The following is a 16,306-nucleotide window of genomic DNA, read 5'->3' on the forward strand; positions in this document are numbered from 1 at the left end:
TATCCCCAGCTTACTAAAGTGGCTTTTAAGTGGAGTCAGGTTTGGGGCCTTTTTAAAAAAAAAAAAAAAAAAACTTTATCCTATTATCACTCTCTGTGTGTGTGTGTGTGTGACACAACACTCAAGTGTAGGTTGGATGACAATCTTGTGGACATGGTTCTCTCCTTCCATCCTGTGGGGATTCTGGGTCTCGAACCTAGGTCGCCAGTCTCACACCACAAGTGCCCTTACCCACTGAGGCATCTCTCTGGCTCGGGTGGGTCATCTTTTACTGCTCTATAGGAAACATTAGCATCTGTGCCCCTGACGGACATGTTACAGGCATCTGCTTGCCTAGATGGAGCTTCCGAGTTCTTAAGAGTCTTGTTCAAAGAGGGGAAGCTCAAGGAATAAAAACAGCAGGCCAGCAGGGAAGAGATTATTTAGAAGCAAAGCAAAGGAACAGAGCAGACACATGGGCAGTGGGCACTAAAATAAGCGGGTCAGAATTCTGACTGAGTCCCAACACTTCTCTTGTGAATCCAGGTGGTGGAGGAGGTTGGTTGTTAATCCTGGGTTTTGAACTTGTGCGTGCCCAATCAGGCAATCCCATAAGATAGTTAAAAGGGGATTTTCCTGAAAAGTTGACTGATACATTCTGCCTCACTGCCCGTGCACCCAAAACTGGTCCATACTGGACTGGCTCACTGCTTCTAGATCCGGGATGTGTTTGGTCACAGGGAAGAAGTTACTGGGCAGCCAGATCGATGGTGGCTTTGTTTAGAGAGGGGTGTGGTGGAGCTCAGCACAGGTGGAGCTCCCAGGTGGACAGCTGCTTTGTTGGGAAAGGACTGGGCAGAGGCCAGGACAGGCAGGGTGGCTCCGCCTGCCCTCTCAGCTCGCCTGCTTCAGGTGTACCAGTCACTAATGGGATATACCTGTGAGGTCAGCGTGAGGTCTTTCCCCAGGTGGAAGTGTGGCTGAATCGGGTGCTGGACCGAATGTGCGCCACACTGCGTCACGAAATTCCAGAAGCCGTGGTAACTTATGAAGAGAAACCCAGGGAACAATGGATCTTCGATTACCCAGCCCAGGTACGGAACAGATAGGAACCCACTGCAGTGTGGCTCCGGGGTCCTGGGTCACCCCCTTGTTTGCTGGCAATGGGTTTAACTGCTTAACATAAACTCATTTTTTAAAAATTCCCTTTATTTTTATTTTATGTGTATGGGCATTTTGCCGGTGTGTATCTAAGTGTTCCACTGTGCAGTGCTCACAGTGGACACAAGAGGGCGCCAGATCCCCTGGAAGTGGAGTTCAAGCTGTTAGCATCCACCTGGGTGTAGGGAAGAAGACCCAGGTCCACCCTGGAAGAACTGTCAATGCTCTTTACCACAGAGCTGTCTGGCCAGCCTCGTGGCCTCATCTTTTTCTTTTTTCTTTTTTCTTTTTTCTTTTTTGCGGAGAGTAAGGGGTGGAAGTGGGGTTCAAGACAGGGCTTCTCTCTGTAGCCCTGACTTTCCTGGAACTCACTCTGTAGACCAGGCTGGCCTTGAACTCAGAGAGCTGCCTGCCTCTGCCTCCTGAGCACTGGGATTAAAGGTGTCCGCCACCACACCTGCTATGACTTCATCTTATTATCCATAAAGAACAGTTTCTCCTGGGTGGTTTCCAGGTGGCGCTGACTTGCACGCAGATCTGGTGGACGACCGAGGTGGGCCTGGCGTTCGCAAGGCTGGAGGAAGGATATGAAAATGCCATCAAAGACTACAACAAAAAGCAGGTTTGGAGACTCTGGGCCCCAAACTGCCAGGCAGTAGCCAGAAGCCCCTGTCTTGATTAGGGTTTCTATCGCTGTGATAAAACACCATGACCGAAAGCAACTTGGGGAGGGAAAGGGTTTATTACAGGCGGCACTTACATCATCATCCAGGAAGTCAGGGCAGGAACCTGGAGGCAGGAACTGAAGCAGGGGCCACAGACGATCACTGCTTACTGGCTTGCTCCTCAAGGCTTGCTCAGCCTGCTTTCTTAAGCCCAGGCTGGGCCCCACCCACAGCAGACTGAGCCTTCTCTGGTCAATCACTAATTAAGGGAATGAACCACAGGCTTGCCTGCAGGCTAATCTGGTGGGGCCGTTTTCTCAGTTGAGGCTCTCTCTTTGAAACGACTGTAACTTGTCTTAAACTGACGTAGAAGTAGGCAGCTCAGATTCCCCTCTCCAAGGTGGACCTCTGTATTCACTGTCTGTGTGGGTCATAAGCTGTCCTAGAACAGTACAAGTGTCAACCTCAACAATACAGAACTCCTCCTACAGTGTGTCGTGTGTCCCAGGAAATCGGATGCCAACACTTTTTTTTACATTTCTCTCTCTTCTCTCTTCTCTGTCTCCCCTCCCCCTCTGTGTGTGTGTGTGTGTGTGTGTGTGTGTGTGTGTGTGTGTACATGTGCATCTCATGTGCATGAGGAAATCAGAAGACAACTAAACAGACAACTAGACAAGTTGTGGGGGCCAATTCTTTGCTTCCATGAGTGGAACTGGGGCTGTCGGGCTGGATGGCAGGCGCCTTTATCCACTGAGCCGGTTTGGCAGTACTTTTTTTCCCTTGAGATTCTTGGTTAGATCTCAGAAGATAAGTGTGCAAGTATGCGAGTGTGTGAGTATTCAAGTGTGTGAGTGTGTGTGAGTATGAGTGTGAGTGTGTGTGTGAGTGAGAGTGTGTGAGTGAGTGTGTGCCTATATGCATGAACCTTGGGTGGTTTCTCAGGAACCTTAGTTTTGGGTCAGGATCTGAAGCTTTCCCATTAGGCCAGGCTAGCCCCAGTGAGCCCCAGGGATCCTCCTGTGTCTGCCTCCGGGGTGTTGGGATTACAAGCACGACACCTCCCTTACTTACACGGATCTTGGGGATCAAAGCCAGTCCTTGTACTTACGAAGACAGCACCCACAGGCTGTGCCATCGCTCGGGGACACAGTAGTTTCTCCTGGAGCTTCAGAACCTTCCTGCATGTGTGGCCTGATTACAGGCAGCTGTTTTTACTGACTGCGCAGGCTCTTTCTTCTAAGGGGCTCCGTAGTTATTTTTCCACCTGGGAGGAGAGGAACTTTTCTGTTTTTTTTTTTTCTCTCATTGTGATAAACAAGGACTGGTGATCTTGCACACACACACACGCACACGCAGAGGTCATTCTCTGTGGACCCCGACAGCCTGGGCATCGGGTCCAGTGACCACCTGGGGGCGGTGCTGACAGCGGGGTCCCAGCCGCGCGCCTGTCTCTACAGATCAGCCAGCTGAACGCGCTCATCACTCTACTCATCGGGAACCTCAGCCCTGGCGACAGGATGAAGATCATGACCATCTGCACAATCGATGTGCACGCCCGAGACGTGGTGGCCAAGATGATCACCGCTAAGGCAGGCGCACCCACGTCCCAGGCACTGGGGAGACAGGAGTCCCCCGGGTGCTGGGAAGGTCTGGGGACTGGGTTTGGGGCTGACTCCTCACTCAAGAACTCCACTGTCTCCGGCCTCCTCTTCCCAGGGTGGTGACAGAGGGAGTGGCTGCCCCCACACACACAATCCGTGAGGGTCAGATGAGTGGAGTACCAGAAGTTTCCATTCTTGTGTGTGTGTTCATATGTGCGCAGGCGGGTGTGCATGTATGTGTGTATACATGCGGCGGCCCGAGGATGACCTTAGATGTGGTTCCTCAGGTGCCATCCACCTTTCTTTTTGGAGACAGCCTCTTACATTGTCCTGGAACTCAGGCCCAGAGCCCCAACCTCCCCCCATCCCCCATCCACCACCCCCCCATCTTCACCTCCTCAGCCCTGGTTATTGCAAGCACCTGCTATCACACTGGCTGACTCTGTCACACCGGTTCTGAGGACTGAACTCAGCAAGTTCTTTCTGGGCCAACCCCCAACCCTGGAAGCTCCTATCTGTAGCAGGCTTCGGCCAGGGGTATTGAAAGAGTCACCTATAGGACTGAGGGGAGAGCCCCAGGGAGCAGCCAGGAGCCAAGCCCTTCGGGTTCCTGCCGCAGGTGGAGAGTTCGCAGGCTTTCACCTGGCAGTCACAGCTCCGGCATCGCTGGGACGAGGAAAAGAAGCATTGCTTCGCCAACATCTGCGACGCCCAGATCAAATACTCGTACGAATACCTGGGCAACACGCCTCGGCTGGTCATCACCCCGCTCACAGACAGGTGGGGACCACCACGGCCCGATGCCCCGCCCTCTACCCACGCACCTCCTTCCCGCCTCAGCTCTGTGGCTAGAAGAACCCACCCACGTTCGGTGGGGAGGCCCCGTGTTGTAGAAGTTTTTAATCCCGACCCCGGGGTTTCTACCTCGCTTTTGACCATTTAGTTCCCGGATAAAAGACACACACGACCTTTATATTTACAATAAGCCGTAAACAACACAAGAGCAGGGCAGATACCTACCCCCTGTGCTATTAGAATCTACTTTCCTATCGATAACCCCGAGTTATTACTTACTGTCTTTCATCTGGGCTGCTCAGAACTACAGTTGGTCAGCCCTCAGGGCCATGGGTTGTTTGTTTTTTGTTTTGGTTTGGTTTTTTTATGGCTCTCCTAACCCATGGGCTTTTCTTCCTCCTCCACCTTCTTCTTTTTGTCATCACCTCCGACCCCAAGCCCAGGAACCCTAAACCCCACCTATGTCTCTTCTGCCCAGCTATTGGCTGTTGGCATCTTTATTCTCCAATCAGAAATACCTTGGGAGCAGGGGCGCACAGGTCTATGTGCAGACTCCAGGTCTGGGAGGGGGGCCCACTTAGCATTACAACAGACAGCAGGGCCAAACCTCAACAGCCCTGTCCTCCCACCCAGCCCAGTTGCCAGGCAGGAGCCCTGCTTTAGACCGAGTTCCTGGTCTGACACTAGCTGTGTCCCCAAGGAGTGGCTTCACCTCCCTGAGGTCTGCAGAGCATGGAGAAAGCTAGAGGAACCCTCATGAGCGTGTGGGGATTAAATCAACTGCAGGACAATAAAAAACACTCAGCTCAGGGGCCGGAGTGATGGCTCAGTGGTTAAGAGCACTGACTGCTCTTCCAGAGGTCCTGAGTTCAATTCCCAGCAACCAAATGGTGGCTAACAACCATCTGTAATGGGATCTGATGACCTCTTCTGGTATATATATCACTCAGCCCAAAAACTGCCCAGGACACTCTCAGCATGTGTCTGATGAGTCCTCAGAGCCTGCTCCCCAAACCCACAGGAGGGCCACACCTGCACCCACGCCTGTCCCTGCACAGTGTTCCTGTGCTATGACTTTGGTCCCTCCAGGTCTGAGGGGCCTGAGCTAGTACAACGGCCCCACAGTGAGCAGAGCACAGCAGGGTGTGGGTAATAGGGGTTACGTGCCCCAGGTGAATTAAGGTCCCCCGGCAGGTGCTACATCACGCTCACGCAGTCCCTCCACTTGATCATGGGTGGAGCCCCTGCAGGCCCCGCTGGCACGGGCAAGACGGAGACAACCAAGGACCTGGGCAGAGCCCTGGGCACCATGGTGTACGTCTTCAACTGCTCTGAGCAGATGGACTACAAGGTATGTGGCCAGGGCTGCGGGTCCCCCACGTGAGACCCCAGAGCATGTGCATCCTACAAACAGAACCCTGCAGGGCCGCAACTAGGCATCCAGCGTACCCTGCTGGTGCCCCTTTGTGGGGGTACAGGTCCCGGCAGTTCACAGGTCCCCTATGAATAGAGACACAGGAGTGAATACCTGTTTCTTGTTCAGGGTGGAGTTAGGGTGAAAATAGTGGCCTCCGGGTGAACTCTGAAGGGGACAAGGACAAGTTCATCAGCTGCAGGGTCACATCTGCTCAGAGGACTAAACAGGAAGGGAGAGATTCGAGCAGTAACAGTCCCAGCATAAGAGGGAGGAATGGGGGCGCCCTCAGTCTGTAGGGGACTCCCTCCTGTTGGATGAGCCCCACAGCCTAGTGGTCCCATCCTGACCTTGGGCAGTACCCAAGACCCCTGCTGACTGAAAGTCATACCAGCATGTCCCCCTTAGGGGCCCTAGAAAAGTGAAGTTTGTTGATCCTAGAAGGAGTTCTGTGTGGACCCCGTGGGTGTGTTGCTGACCCTACAGGGGATAGATTGGCACACTCACAGGGAAAGGTCCTCCAGGAGCTTGCAGCCCCAGTCCACCGTGGAGGATTCCCCAAAGGGGGAGGGGATTGGAGGATTTCGTAGCCTGCCTCTGCCTGACATTTGCTTAGAGAAATGCTGGGACCTTCCGGGACAGGTGTCTGTCTCCAGGCACCTGCTTCCTGGAGGTCTTTGGGGGCCACTCCCTCTCTCTGATCTGATTTTCCCTTTACAGTCCTGTGGAAACATCTACAAGGGCCTGGCACAGACAGGAGCCTGGGGTTGCTTTGACGAATTTAACCGGATCTCGGTGGAGGTCTTGTCTGTGATTGCTGTACAGGTAGGGCCAGTGGGGGGCCTGGAGCTGTGCCCAGTTTTCCTGGCATCCCAGTCACCAGAGACCCTCCTGTCTGTCTACCTCGACAGCCTTGCACTGGGCAGGGGGAGTGACATAGCAATGCCTCAGATGCCCCTGCCCTGACTCCCAGGGGTCCTAGGAAATTACCCACAGAGGAGACAGTAAGAGTCAGATACAGGGAGGCACAACTGACTCTGCTTGGGGGTGCTAACATAGAAAGTTACTTTGGGTGTGGTAGCACATGGCTATAATGCCTGCCACTTTGTGATACGAACCCAGGGTGATTGCAACAAGATTAAGGCCAGACTCATCCATAGAATAAACTCTAGGTTAGTCAGGACTATAGATAAAGACTTTGCTTTGTAAATCAGAGAAGGGGAAAGAGGATATTTGATAACCCTTAGTTGGCTTTGAGTTTATACTGCTGGGCAGCAGACTAGACCAAAATGGTACAGAATGTCACCACCACCACCACCACAGGCTGTATTTACAGTCTCAAGGAAAGGAAGTACAGAATACAGACAGCTGGATTGATCACAGCTGGGCTCTGCCTTATCTGAACAGAATTTGAACAGTTGGCTGTCTGCAACTGGCTGGGACTCAGCGGTGGGCTTCAAGAATTAAGTTACAAAGTCTATATGCATCAGTTGCTTCTCTAGATAATCCATGCAGGGAAAAACCCTTCCCCAGGCTGGAGCTCTGTGCAGAAGTGGCCTCAGGCCAGACAGTTGAACTTCACTGAGGAGAACAAAGCACTCTGGGCTTTGAAGAACACAGGAGTATCTCAGTGTAGACTAACAAGACCAGAGCAGGTGGGGAAAGCGAGGCTGTATGTCCAGGGAATTCCCTAACCTGGCACAGAACAGCGCGGCGGGGGTGGGGGTGGGGGCCATGCCAACACCCCAAACTTTTAAACTCACCCACAGGGCCCTGGGTTTCAAACAAGAGCCCCAGCAATCCTGGTGCCCGACAGACTGGATAAACACTGGGTGGGCTCTGAGGCCCTCTGAGGCTGGCCTCCAATCCCCAATCAGCTTGAGATCCCACCTGCTCAGCCCTAGGCCAGGGGCCCAACTTTGGAGGTCCTAACAAACCAGGCCTAGCCGCTTGCCCCAAACCCAGACAAAACAAACGAGTGGTGGGAAACAGGAAAAAGAAGATAGTGCCCCAGAAAGATGAACAGTGTTCTTGTCCTGGGTGAGGTGGGAGTGCTCAGGTCAGGGGCATGTTAGCAACAGCTTCGAGGCTACACAGCAAAGAAGGGGTGCTGGGTATATACACTTAAGCACTAGTGAAGGGGATGAAGTATCCCAGTCTTGTCATAAGACTATGGTCCTTCTGTTGTCCCTGACAAAGAAATGACCGCCAAAGAGAATCTAAGAAAGGTCTAGGTGACCTGTTCTCAATCTGCCGTCCATTACTCACCTGTCTACTGATTGCTAAATCAGTACATTGTAGCAGAAGCACCTGCTACTCTTGCTGGAATTTCAGCAGGATAAGCCAGTGGGGATGCAGGGGGCAGGGTTCCTGACCACTCACGTGTAGAGGAGATGCAGGGGTAAGAGGACCCAAAGCCTGGGGGAAACCGTCCCTCTCAGCAGCCCCACCCCAATCTGGGGACCAACAGAGTTTGCCAAGGCCATAGATAGACACTCCTCCATCCCCTCTTCCCAGGGTCAGTCACCCACCCCTGACTCTCTGACTCAGTACACAACCAAAGTTCCTGCCCCACTCCCAAGTCAGGAGACAAACCCTAGAATGTTCCATGGAGCCTGTTTCATGATCAGGATGTTTGTGAACACAAAAGACCAGGGACCAAAATGCTAGGAAGATCCTAGCAGCAGGAGGTGCTCCCAAATTCTTGCCCTCTAGTCCTGTCCAGGTGTGAGCCCTGTGGGCTAGAAACTGGGAGGGAAGCCCAGCATGACCCAGAGTCACCTAGCAAGACAAGACAAGCAAGCTGTGCAGCTGGGGGAAAATAGTCCATGGCTGGGAGATTTCAGTCACGAGCCTGGAGCGCCCTCCAGTGGTGCTGTTATGGATTTCAGCTACCTTCCGTGGGTTCCTCTAAAATCCCAGGCACAGACCAGATTCCTCTGACCTGGTAAACAGGAGGTGGCCCCAGAGACTCTTGGATGCAGAGTGACTACTGACAGAACTCTTGCGGGTTCTTGTCAGAGAGTTGACAGAATTTAGCCAGGGTCATGGCCAGAGGGCACTCCTGAGACAAAAGCCCAGCTGAGGTCAGCTGTATACCACCGTGAAGAACAAAATCACAGCAGTGGAGGGCAGCCTGACACCAGAAGTCAAGGGCAATGACAGAGTGAAGGCCACTGCTAATTCACACCCGCCACATTCTGTAACTGGTGCATGGGTGCAATTATGGACCAGCAATTCAGCCAGTAAAGTGCTTGTCACACAAACCCATGGGCCGGAGCTTGGCTCCCAAAATTCATGTAAAAGGCCAGTTGTGGGGGGTGGAGAGGTGGCTTGGGGGTTAAAAGCACCTGATTCTTTCAGAGGACCCGAGTTTGCTTCCTTACACCCATGCCAGGCGGCTCACAGTTCCAGGGGATCTAACAGTCTCTGTGGCCTCCACAGGCAGCCAAACACACACGTACATACAGACTCAAGCATACACTTAAATCTTCTCCTTAAAAAAGGGGAAAAGCCAGATGCTGCCAGGCCTTCAATCCCAGCCCTCAGAAGGCAGGGGCAGATGGGTCTCTGTGAATTCAAGGCCAGCCAGGGTTACACAGTGAGGGCCTGTTTCAAAACACACACAAACCCAGATGCCAGGTGTGTAATTCCAGTGCTGTGGAGGGGGAGACAGAAGGACCCCTGGGGCTCTCTCACCAGCCAGTCCAGTCAGTTGGTGAGCTCTGCCACATTCAATGAGAGACCCTGTCTTAAAAGAATCAGTCTAGAGCAGTAGAGGAAGACACCATTGCTGTATGAATTTCATGTATGTTCATACCCATACACATGTGCACCGTACATTTCTACATGCAAATAGTTCCATTTTAATGTGTGTGTGTGTGTGTGTGCCAACTGTGTAGGTAAAGTGTGTCCAAGATGCAATTCGGGCCAAGAAGAAGAAGTTTAACTTCCTGGGAGAAATAATAAGCCTGATCCCTACCGTGGGCATCTTCATCACCATGAACCCTGGCTACGCAGGACGCACAGAGCTGCCGGAGAACTTAAAGGCCCTATTCAGGTGACCAGGCTGAAGGAGGGACCCAGCAGTATCCCAGGCTGAAGAGTTAGTGGAGGAGATGGAGGAGCCCAAGGCTAGCTCCCAAGATGGAGTAGGGGTAACAGGACAGCGGGCAGGTCCTTCAAAAGCCCTGGGGGCTCCCTAAGTGGGGGCAGTCCACAGCTGAGACACTTGTTGTATTGCATGAGGGGTCTCAGAGGAATCAGAGCAAGCGTCAGGCCTGGAGCTTCCTGAGCCAGGTGTGCAGACCGATGGGGGAAGGCTGGAACCCAGCTTCATGTACCCTGAAGGTTGACTGGCAGGGACACATGTCCCAGGGGAAGAGGGGCAGGTGGCCTCTGAGGAGCCAGGGAGCTGAAAGTGGGAGAGACAGCCGCTTGTCATCTCTCAGGCCCTGCGCCATGGTGGTCCCCGACTTCGAGTTGATCTGTGAGATCATGCTGGTGGCCGAGGGTTTCCTGGAAGCTCGCCTCCTGGCCCGGAAGTTCATCACCCTCTACACCCTGTGCAAAGAGCTGCTCTCAAAGCAGGTGTGGTCTTCCGGTTCCCAGGGCTCTTGGCCCAGCCTCAGGGGATCCACACTTGTGTCTCTGCTCTCCCTATCCCCAAGATAAACTCAGCCTAACAGTGCCGGATGACCACCGTCAGAGGGCAAGTTCACACCCAAGTTCTCACTCCCCGCAGGACCATTATGACTGGGGCCTTCGGGCCATCAAGTCTGTGCTGGTGGTAGCCGGCTCTTTGAAGAGGGGGGACCCCACCCGGGCAGAGGACCAGGTGCTCATGAGGGCACTGAGAGACTTCAACATCCCCAAGATCGTGACCGATGACCTACCTGTGTTTATGGGGCTGGTCGGGGACCTCTTCCCAGCTCTGGACGTGCCCCGGAAACGAGACCTGAATTTTGAGAAGGTAATTCTCTCCCCTGCCTGACATATACCTCCATATCCATCCTGAGACACTTGCTCTTTGCTGCCAGAATCCCGGGGCCATAGCTGCTCCCTGCTCCCCAGCCAGCCCCACGTTTCAGAACCAATGGTCACGCACGGAGGGTCTGGAGTCAGGCCCCGGGGCGGCGTGAGTTCTGGGTGAAATCAGGAACACAGCTTTGGGAGCTCAACCACAGAATGGTCGTATTCCTGTGCTCTCTTAACCCTGCCGCCGTCTCTCCCAGATCATCAAACAGAGCATCATAGAGCTCAAGTTGCAGGCAGAAGACAGCTTTGTGCTGAAAGTCGTGCAGCTGGAGGAGCTGCTTCAAGTCCGACACTCGGTGTTCGTCATCGGGAATGCGGGCAGCGGCAAATCCCAGGCATGTCCAGCACTGGTCCATTCATCGGGACCACCCCCACCACCCCATCACCTGCCTCTCCTGTCCCCCCAGCATTGTCTGGGGCCGGGGTGAAGCCTGGAGGGTGGCAGCCAACACCACCAGTGCTAGTAATAGTAAGCCAGCCAATAGTAAGCCAGATCCTTACCCTTACAAAACCCATTCCCAAAGACACAGGAGCCAGGGGATGGAGAAACTGGGTGTGGTGGCACACACCTTTAATTCCAGCGCTCAGGAGACAGAAGCAGGTGGATCTCTGTGAGTTCCAGGCCAGCCTGATCTACATAGAAAGTTCTAGGTCAGCTGGGCTATGTAGCGATGTCTAAGAAAACGGCAAGTCACTTGGGGTCCTGATAGCAAGTTATAGTTCGAAAGGCAAAAAAATGTGTGTGGTGTTTTAAAGAGAAAATATGTGCTCACATGTACGCACACACAAAATATCCTCAGGTGCCCTTAAAACCAGTTTCTCTGAGTGAAAAACATCCGGGGCTTCACAGAGGGCTGCCCCGTGCAGACTGCGTCAGGCGCCCCCGTACAGGTGCTGTGGACGTTGAGTAGTGGATGCTCGCCACCCCCAGGTCCTCAAATCCCTCAACAAGACCTACCAGAACCTGAAGAGGAAGCCCGTGGCAGTGGACCTGGATCCGAAAGCTGTCACCTGTGACGAGCTGTTCGGCATCATCAACCCGGCGACCAGGGAGTGGAAAGACGGTAGGTGGGGTGGGGCGTCATCTGCAGTGAGGCTTTCTGAGACCCCACCACATCTCTGAGCAGGCTTCCTGAGATGCGTCACAACCTGTGCAGGCCAGGTCCTGGTCACTGCAGAAGGGCTGATGGAGCCCGTGCTGGGGCACTCAGGGCTCAGAGCACCTGCACTACCAGACAGGAAGGAAGAGAGAGCTGAGATGGACCTAGCGGCCCAAGTAGAGACACCCTCACCCCAAGAGGGGACCCAGAGGTTGAGCCTTGCTGCAGTGGCAGCCTCCTGCAGAGCACCCCAGGGAGTGAAGGGCGGGGCTCTATCCACAGGTTCTGGGATAGAGGCTTCTGGTCGAGGCTTCATTGGGTTTGCCTTGTGAGAAAACCCGAGAGAACTGGGCCAGGGAAAGGGGGTGCTGAGGTGTCAGCCACGTGAGCACTTCCTGGGTGGAAGCGAAGAGCAGGCCCCGCTCCCCGTGGGAGGCGGCACCCCGACCCCTCTTCCTTACCCTTTGTGGTTTTCCCACGCACCTCCTGTGCACGCATTTCTACATGGACATCTTGTCTCTCCCTCATGGGAAGACAGGCTCGGCCAGGGGGATGGGGCTTTGGTCGTCCACAAGCTTTCCCCCTACCCCTTTCCGTGCTGGGCACACGGAGAGCGTGTGTTTGAGCAAGCGAGTGAGTGAGTGAGCTGAGGGTCAAGCATGGCAGTGAGACCCTCCACAGGAGGCCACTTAACCTTGAAGAGGTGAGGCAGGCAAGAGCCTCCACCGAAAGGCGGTCAATGGTGGAAAAGGGGCGGGGCTGAGGGGTCAGAAGGAGGCGATCAATGGTGGAAAAGGGGTGGGGCTGAGGGGTCAGCAGGAGGCGAGAGCAGGGGCTAGCACAGGTACCAAGAAGAGGAGCAAGAAGGCCACCATTGTCCCTTTAAGGGCAGGACCCCCCACCTCTGAGAAGCTGATCAGGGCAGAGGTCAGGTTCACCAGGGCATGATGGAGTGAAGGCCACAGAGTGCCTGGCGTGTTATGTAGCCTCCTCAGATGGGGCCATGAGCGTCACCAGCCTGCCTCCCTCCAGGCCTGTTCTCAACCATCATGCGGGACCTAGCCAACATCACCCACGATGGCCCCAAGTGGATTGTCCTGGACGGAGACATAGACCCCATGTGGATTGAGTCTCTCAACACGGTCATGGACGACAATAAGGTCTGTGACTCCTGGATCCGCAGCCAAGCCCCCGTCCCCTGTCCCCACCACAGTAAGAGAGAGCCTACAGGTCATGTGCACTGTACACACAGCGCTGAGAGGGGGAAGGGCGCAAGGTGGCCAGGAGTCTGTCAAGAGCCCCACTGAGAAAGTCATGAACTGCAGACAGCACCTGCTGTAATAGACGCTTTCCTCGGAGGACACAGATCCGTGCACTCCTGAACTTGCCCGTGGTTCTATCTCTGCGTGAGCCGGAGTAAAGCTCGGGGCTCAGTCTCCAACTCACCCATGCAGCTTAGAAACGACACTTGGGGGAGGCAGAGACGGCCTCCAGAGAGTATCCTAAAAGCAGCTTAAGAAAATGATTCTTCCCAGTACTGGGAAGGGCGAAGCAGGAGGACCATGAGTTCAAGGCCTGCTTGGGCTGCATAGCAAGACCCTGCCTCACAGACAGGCTTCTCAGTTGGATAGAAGACACAGAAGGGTCCATAGAGGAGACGGTTGTGGTTTTGGAGGGATGCCTGTGTTGGCTAGGCATGCAGAGAGGCAAGGAGAGCCGAGACATACAGGTTCATTGCGGCCATGTGTGCCGCCTTCAGTGGCTCCTCCTTTGGGGACTGCCACTGACCAATGGGCTTGCTCCATCCTCCCTAGGTCCTCACCCTGGCCAGCAATGAGCGAATTCCCTTGAATCGCACCATGAGGCTGGTGTTTGAGATCAGTCACCTGAGGACAGCCACCCCGGCCACGGTCTCGAGAGCCGGCATACTCTACATCAACCCTGCTGATCTAGGGTGGAACCCGTGAGTAAGGCTCGGGCTCTCTCTTCCCAAACCGTGGCAGAGAAAGCAGTCAGTGGACTGTCTGTCGTGGTGGCGTATGCTTGCGTGTGCCCGTCCACTCACATAAGTACCATGCACCATTTCACCTCATGTTCCGTGGGCTGTATCAGAGCGGTGCATGCTTGTGTGTAGCATGCTGGCTCCCCTCCCTGTCACTGAGGTAAAAGGATGAGGCATGGGACAGAAGCTCACAGTAACAGCACAGCAGGTGAAACACTTTGATACAAAAGCTGGAAGTTCAAGGCACTGGGATGAGGGGAGGCGTGGCCTGCCTGTGGATGCTGTTGTCCCAGAGGACGGAAGTCAAAGCTGCCACAGTGCAGGGCCCGGGTCAGCATCCTTGATGAGGACTGGAACTTACAGGGAGGCCCTGAGCTGGATGGAGAGTGAAGGCCGAGGGCCAAGAAGAAAGGATGGTTTGTGACGTGGGAAGCGGCTACTGCCTCGCCCGAGGACGGCACGTGGCAACGGAGAAGGGGGTGGGGGAAGGGGTGCACCTGAGAGCAGCTTGAAGTCTTGAGGAACAGAAGTTCCTCAGATATTGGTGTTGATATCTCCCTGCGTGGACCTGTGACCAATGATTGGCAGAATAGTAAAACTTCAGGGCACACAGAAAGGACAGCTTTGAGCCAATGTCCTCAGTCAGCTGGACCAGAAATCCACCGCATGTTCTAGGAACCACAGGCTCAGGATGAGTACCTGAGCTGGAGACGAGCATCCACTCATCAGCCCTTCTTTCCACCCATCTACCCACCCACCCTCCCATCCACCCATCCATCCTCCCACCCATCCTCCCATCCATCCACCCATCCTCCCATCCATCCATCCACCCATCCAGCCAGCCAGCCAGCCACCCATCCATCCTCCCATCCACCCATCCATCCTCCCATCCATCCTCCCACCCACCTATCCATCCATCTACCTATCCATCCTCCTATCCACTGACCCATCCTCCTAACCATCCATCCACCCACACACTCAGCAGCCCATCTGCCTACCCATTTATCTATCCATCTGTCCATCCATTCTTTGCCCAACCATCAACTCATCTACCCTTCCATCCATCTGTCCATCCTCTCTCCATCCTCCTCCCATCTATCCAATTGACCCTTTCTGCACACCGTCTGTGTCTGTTGGACCCTAAGCATTCCACGCTGGGGAAGTTGATTTTCCAGGAAAAATATGGGTCATGATTGCAGAAGATAATTTTCCCAACAAAACTCACACCGTTTGTGGAACAAAGAGAATCATATACCCCAAAAGCAATTTCAGAAGACACAAGGGGCAGTGGTGAGCTACACAGACATTCTGGGGAGAAACTGGACGGAGCAGGAAGCTGACAGGACCACACGTGAGAGACAAGCAGGCTGGAGGAAGGAAGGAAGTTGCCTCCAACTTGGCAGACAGGTGCCCATGGATAACTCAAGATAGATCTGTAGAAGAAAGGGGCTGAAGCCAGGCGCCAGGCACAGAGGAGGTCCTGGAGGCGAATAGCTGTGGGTGCTTCAGCAAGGGAAGGGAAGTTTATTTGTCAAGGTGAGAAACAGTCTTGGGTACAAGGAGCAGGCCTGAGATATCCAAGTATGCACCACTGTGGTAGAGAGAAGGAAATGAGAGTTTAGACTTCGTCCCTTGTCCTTCTTCAGTGGGAGGTGAGATATCTGCAGGGGGCAGCCAGCAGGATGAGGCTGGGACCCCACAGGGCACTGAGAAGGATGGCCCCTCAGGCACAGGACTAGGAGCCAGCCAGACACCCGGGGTGGGAGGTGGGGGGGGTTGCGGGGGGGGGGGCTGGGAGCTGCTAAATGGGACATTAGCCTAGCAGCACTTGCCAAATTCCTGGTGTTGCTTTAAGGAAGAGCTACATGCCAGGCAGCCACTAACAGGAGTCCATCCTCTGATAGCCAAGGCCAGGAGCCTGAGGTCTGGATGGTGGCCCTTGAAGGATATAGAACAGATTGATCCCAACATCTACCAGCTCTTGGTGGCTTGTGACCACCTATGGCTGTCTCCACACAGCCCTCTGCCGGGTGTCAGATTCAGAACCCTCTGTAACCCAGGATGGCGACATCTTGATTAGGCTCACAAGAGCCCCTGTCCTACGTGAGGCCACATGGGTGCGTTGAGGCTGCTCTTCTGCTCTCTGCAGCAGTTTGAGTTCCAGGAAGAGCAGAAGGCAGGGCGGGAACCAAAATGGAGCCTAGGTAGAAGATGAGACCCAGAAGGAAGACTAGTCATGGGCACGCCATGAGATGGGAGACATCAGGTCACAGTCCACACTAGGATACAGGAGATGGGGTCATGGGAGACAGATGTGGGAACAGGAAGGAGGGAGGGAGCCGGAGGTGAGATCGGCGTGGGCAGAGGCAGGGATTGGACACTCCGGGGGTAGGAATCGGAAGAGGAGGAGATCTGCTGAAGGAGAGAAGAGAGGCAGAGGCAGCACCCTCAGGTACAGCACCCTCAGATGGGGAAGAGGCAGGTATAGAGCCAACACTTCAGATGGAGGAGAGACAGGTTCAGCACCCCCAGATGGGGAAGAGATGGGTATA

General features: G+C 54.3%; 1 protein-coding gene across 2 annotated transcripts in view; it reads left to right on the forward strand.

Annotated features, from left to right (window-relative positions):
- Window positions 1-16,306, forward strand: part of Dnah17 (dynein axonemal heavy chain 17) — a 111,243-nt gene that overhangs the window by 39,158 nt on the left and 55,779 nt on the right. The window contains exons 31-43 of one of the 2 annotated variants that reach the window (XM_028752763.1): window positions 948-1,073; window positions 1,655-1,762; window positions 3,263-3,394; window positions 4,026-4,186; window positions 5,396-5,552; window positions 6,336-6,440; window positions 9,518-9,675; window positions 10,067-10,205; window positions 10,360-10,587; window positions 10,850-10,987; window positions 11,584-11,716; window positions 12,785-12,912; window positions 13,567-13,715. In XM_028752763.1, the coding sequence (XP_028608596.1) occupies window positions 948-1,073; window positions 1,655-1,762; window positions 3,263-3,394; window positions 4,026-4,186; window positions 5,396-5,552; window positions 6,336-6,440; window positions 9,518-9,675; window positions 10,067-10,205; window positions 10,360-10,587; window positions 10,850-10,987; window positions 11,584-11,716; window positions 12,785-12,912; window positions 13,567-13,715 (1,862 nt within the window). The remainder of the gene's footprint in view (window positions 1-947; window positions 1,074-1,654; window positions 1,763-3,262; window positions 3,395-4,025; window positions 4,187-5,395; window positions 5,553-6,335; window positions 6,441-9,517; window positions 9,676-10,066; window positions 10,206-10,359; window positions 10,588-10,849; window positions 10,988-11,583; window positions 11,717-12,784; window positions 12,913-13,566; window positions 13,716-16,306) is intronic. The other variant, XM_028752762.1, reaches the window with a different exon arrangement.

The sequence above is a fragment of the Grammomys surdaster genome, unplaced genomic scaffold (assembly GCF_004785775.1).
Source record: "Grammomys surdaster isolate TR1022 unplaced genomic scaffold, NIH_TR_1.0 125940, whole genome shotgun sequence".
Taxonomy (NCBI): Eukaryota; Metazoa; Chordata; class Mammalia; order Rodentia; family Muridae; genus Grammomys; species Grammomys surdaster.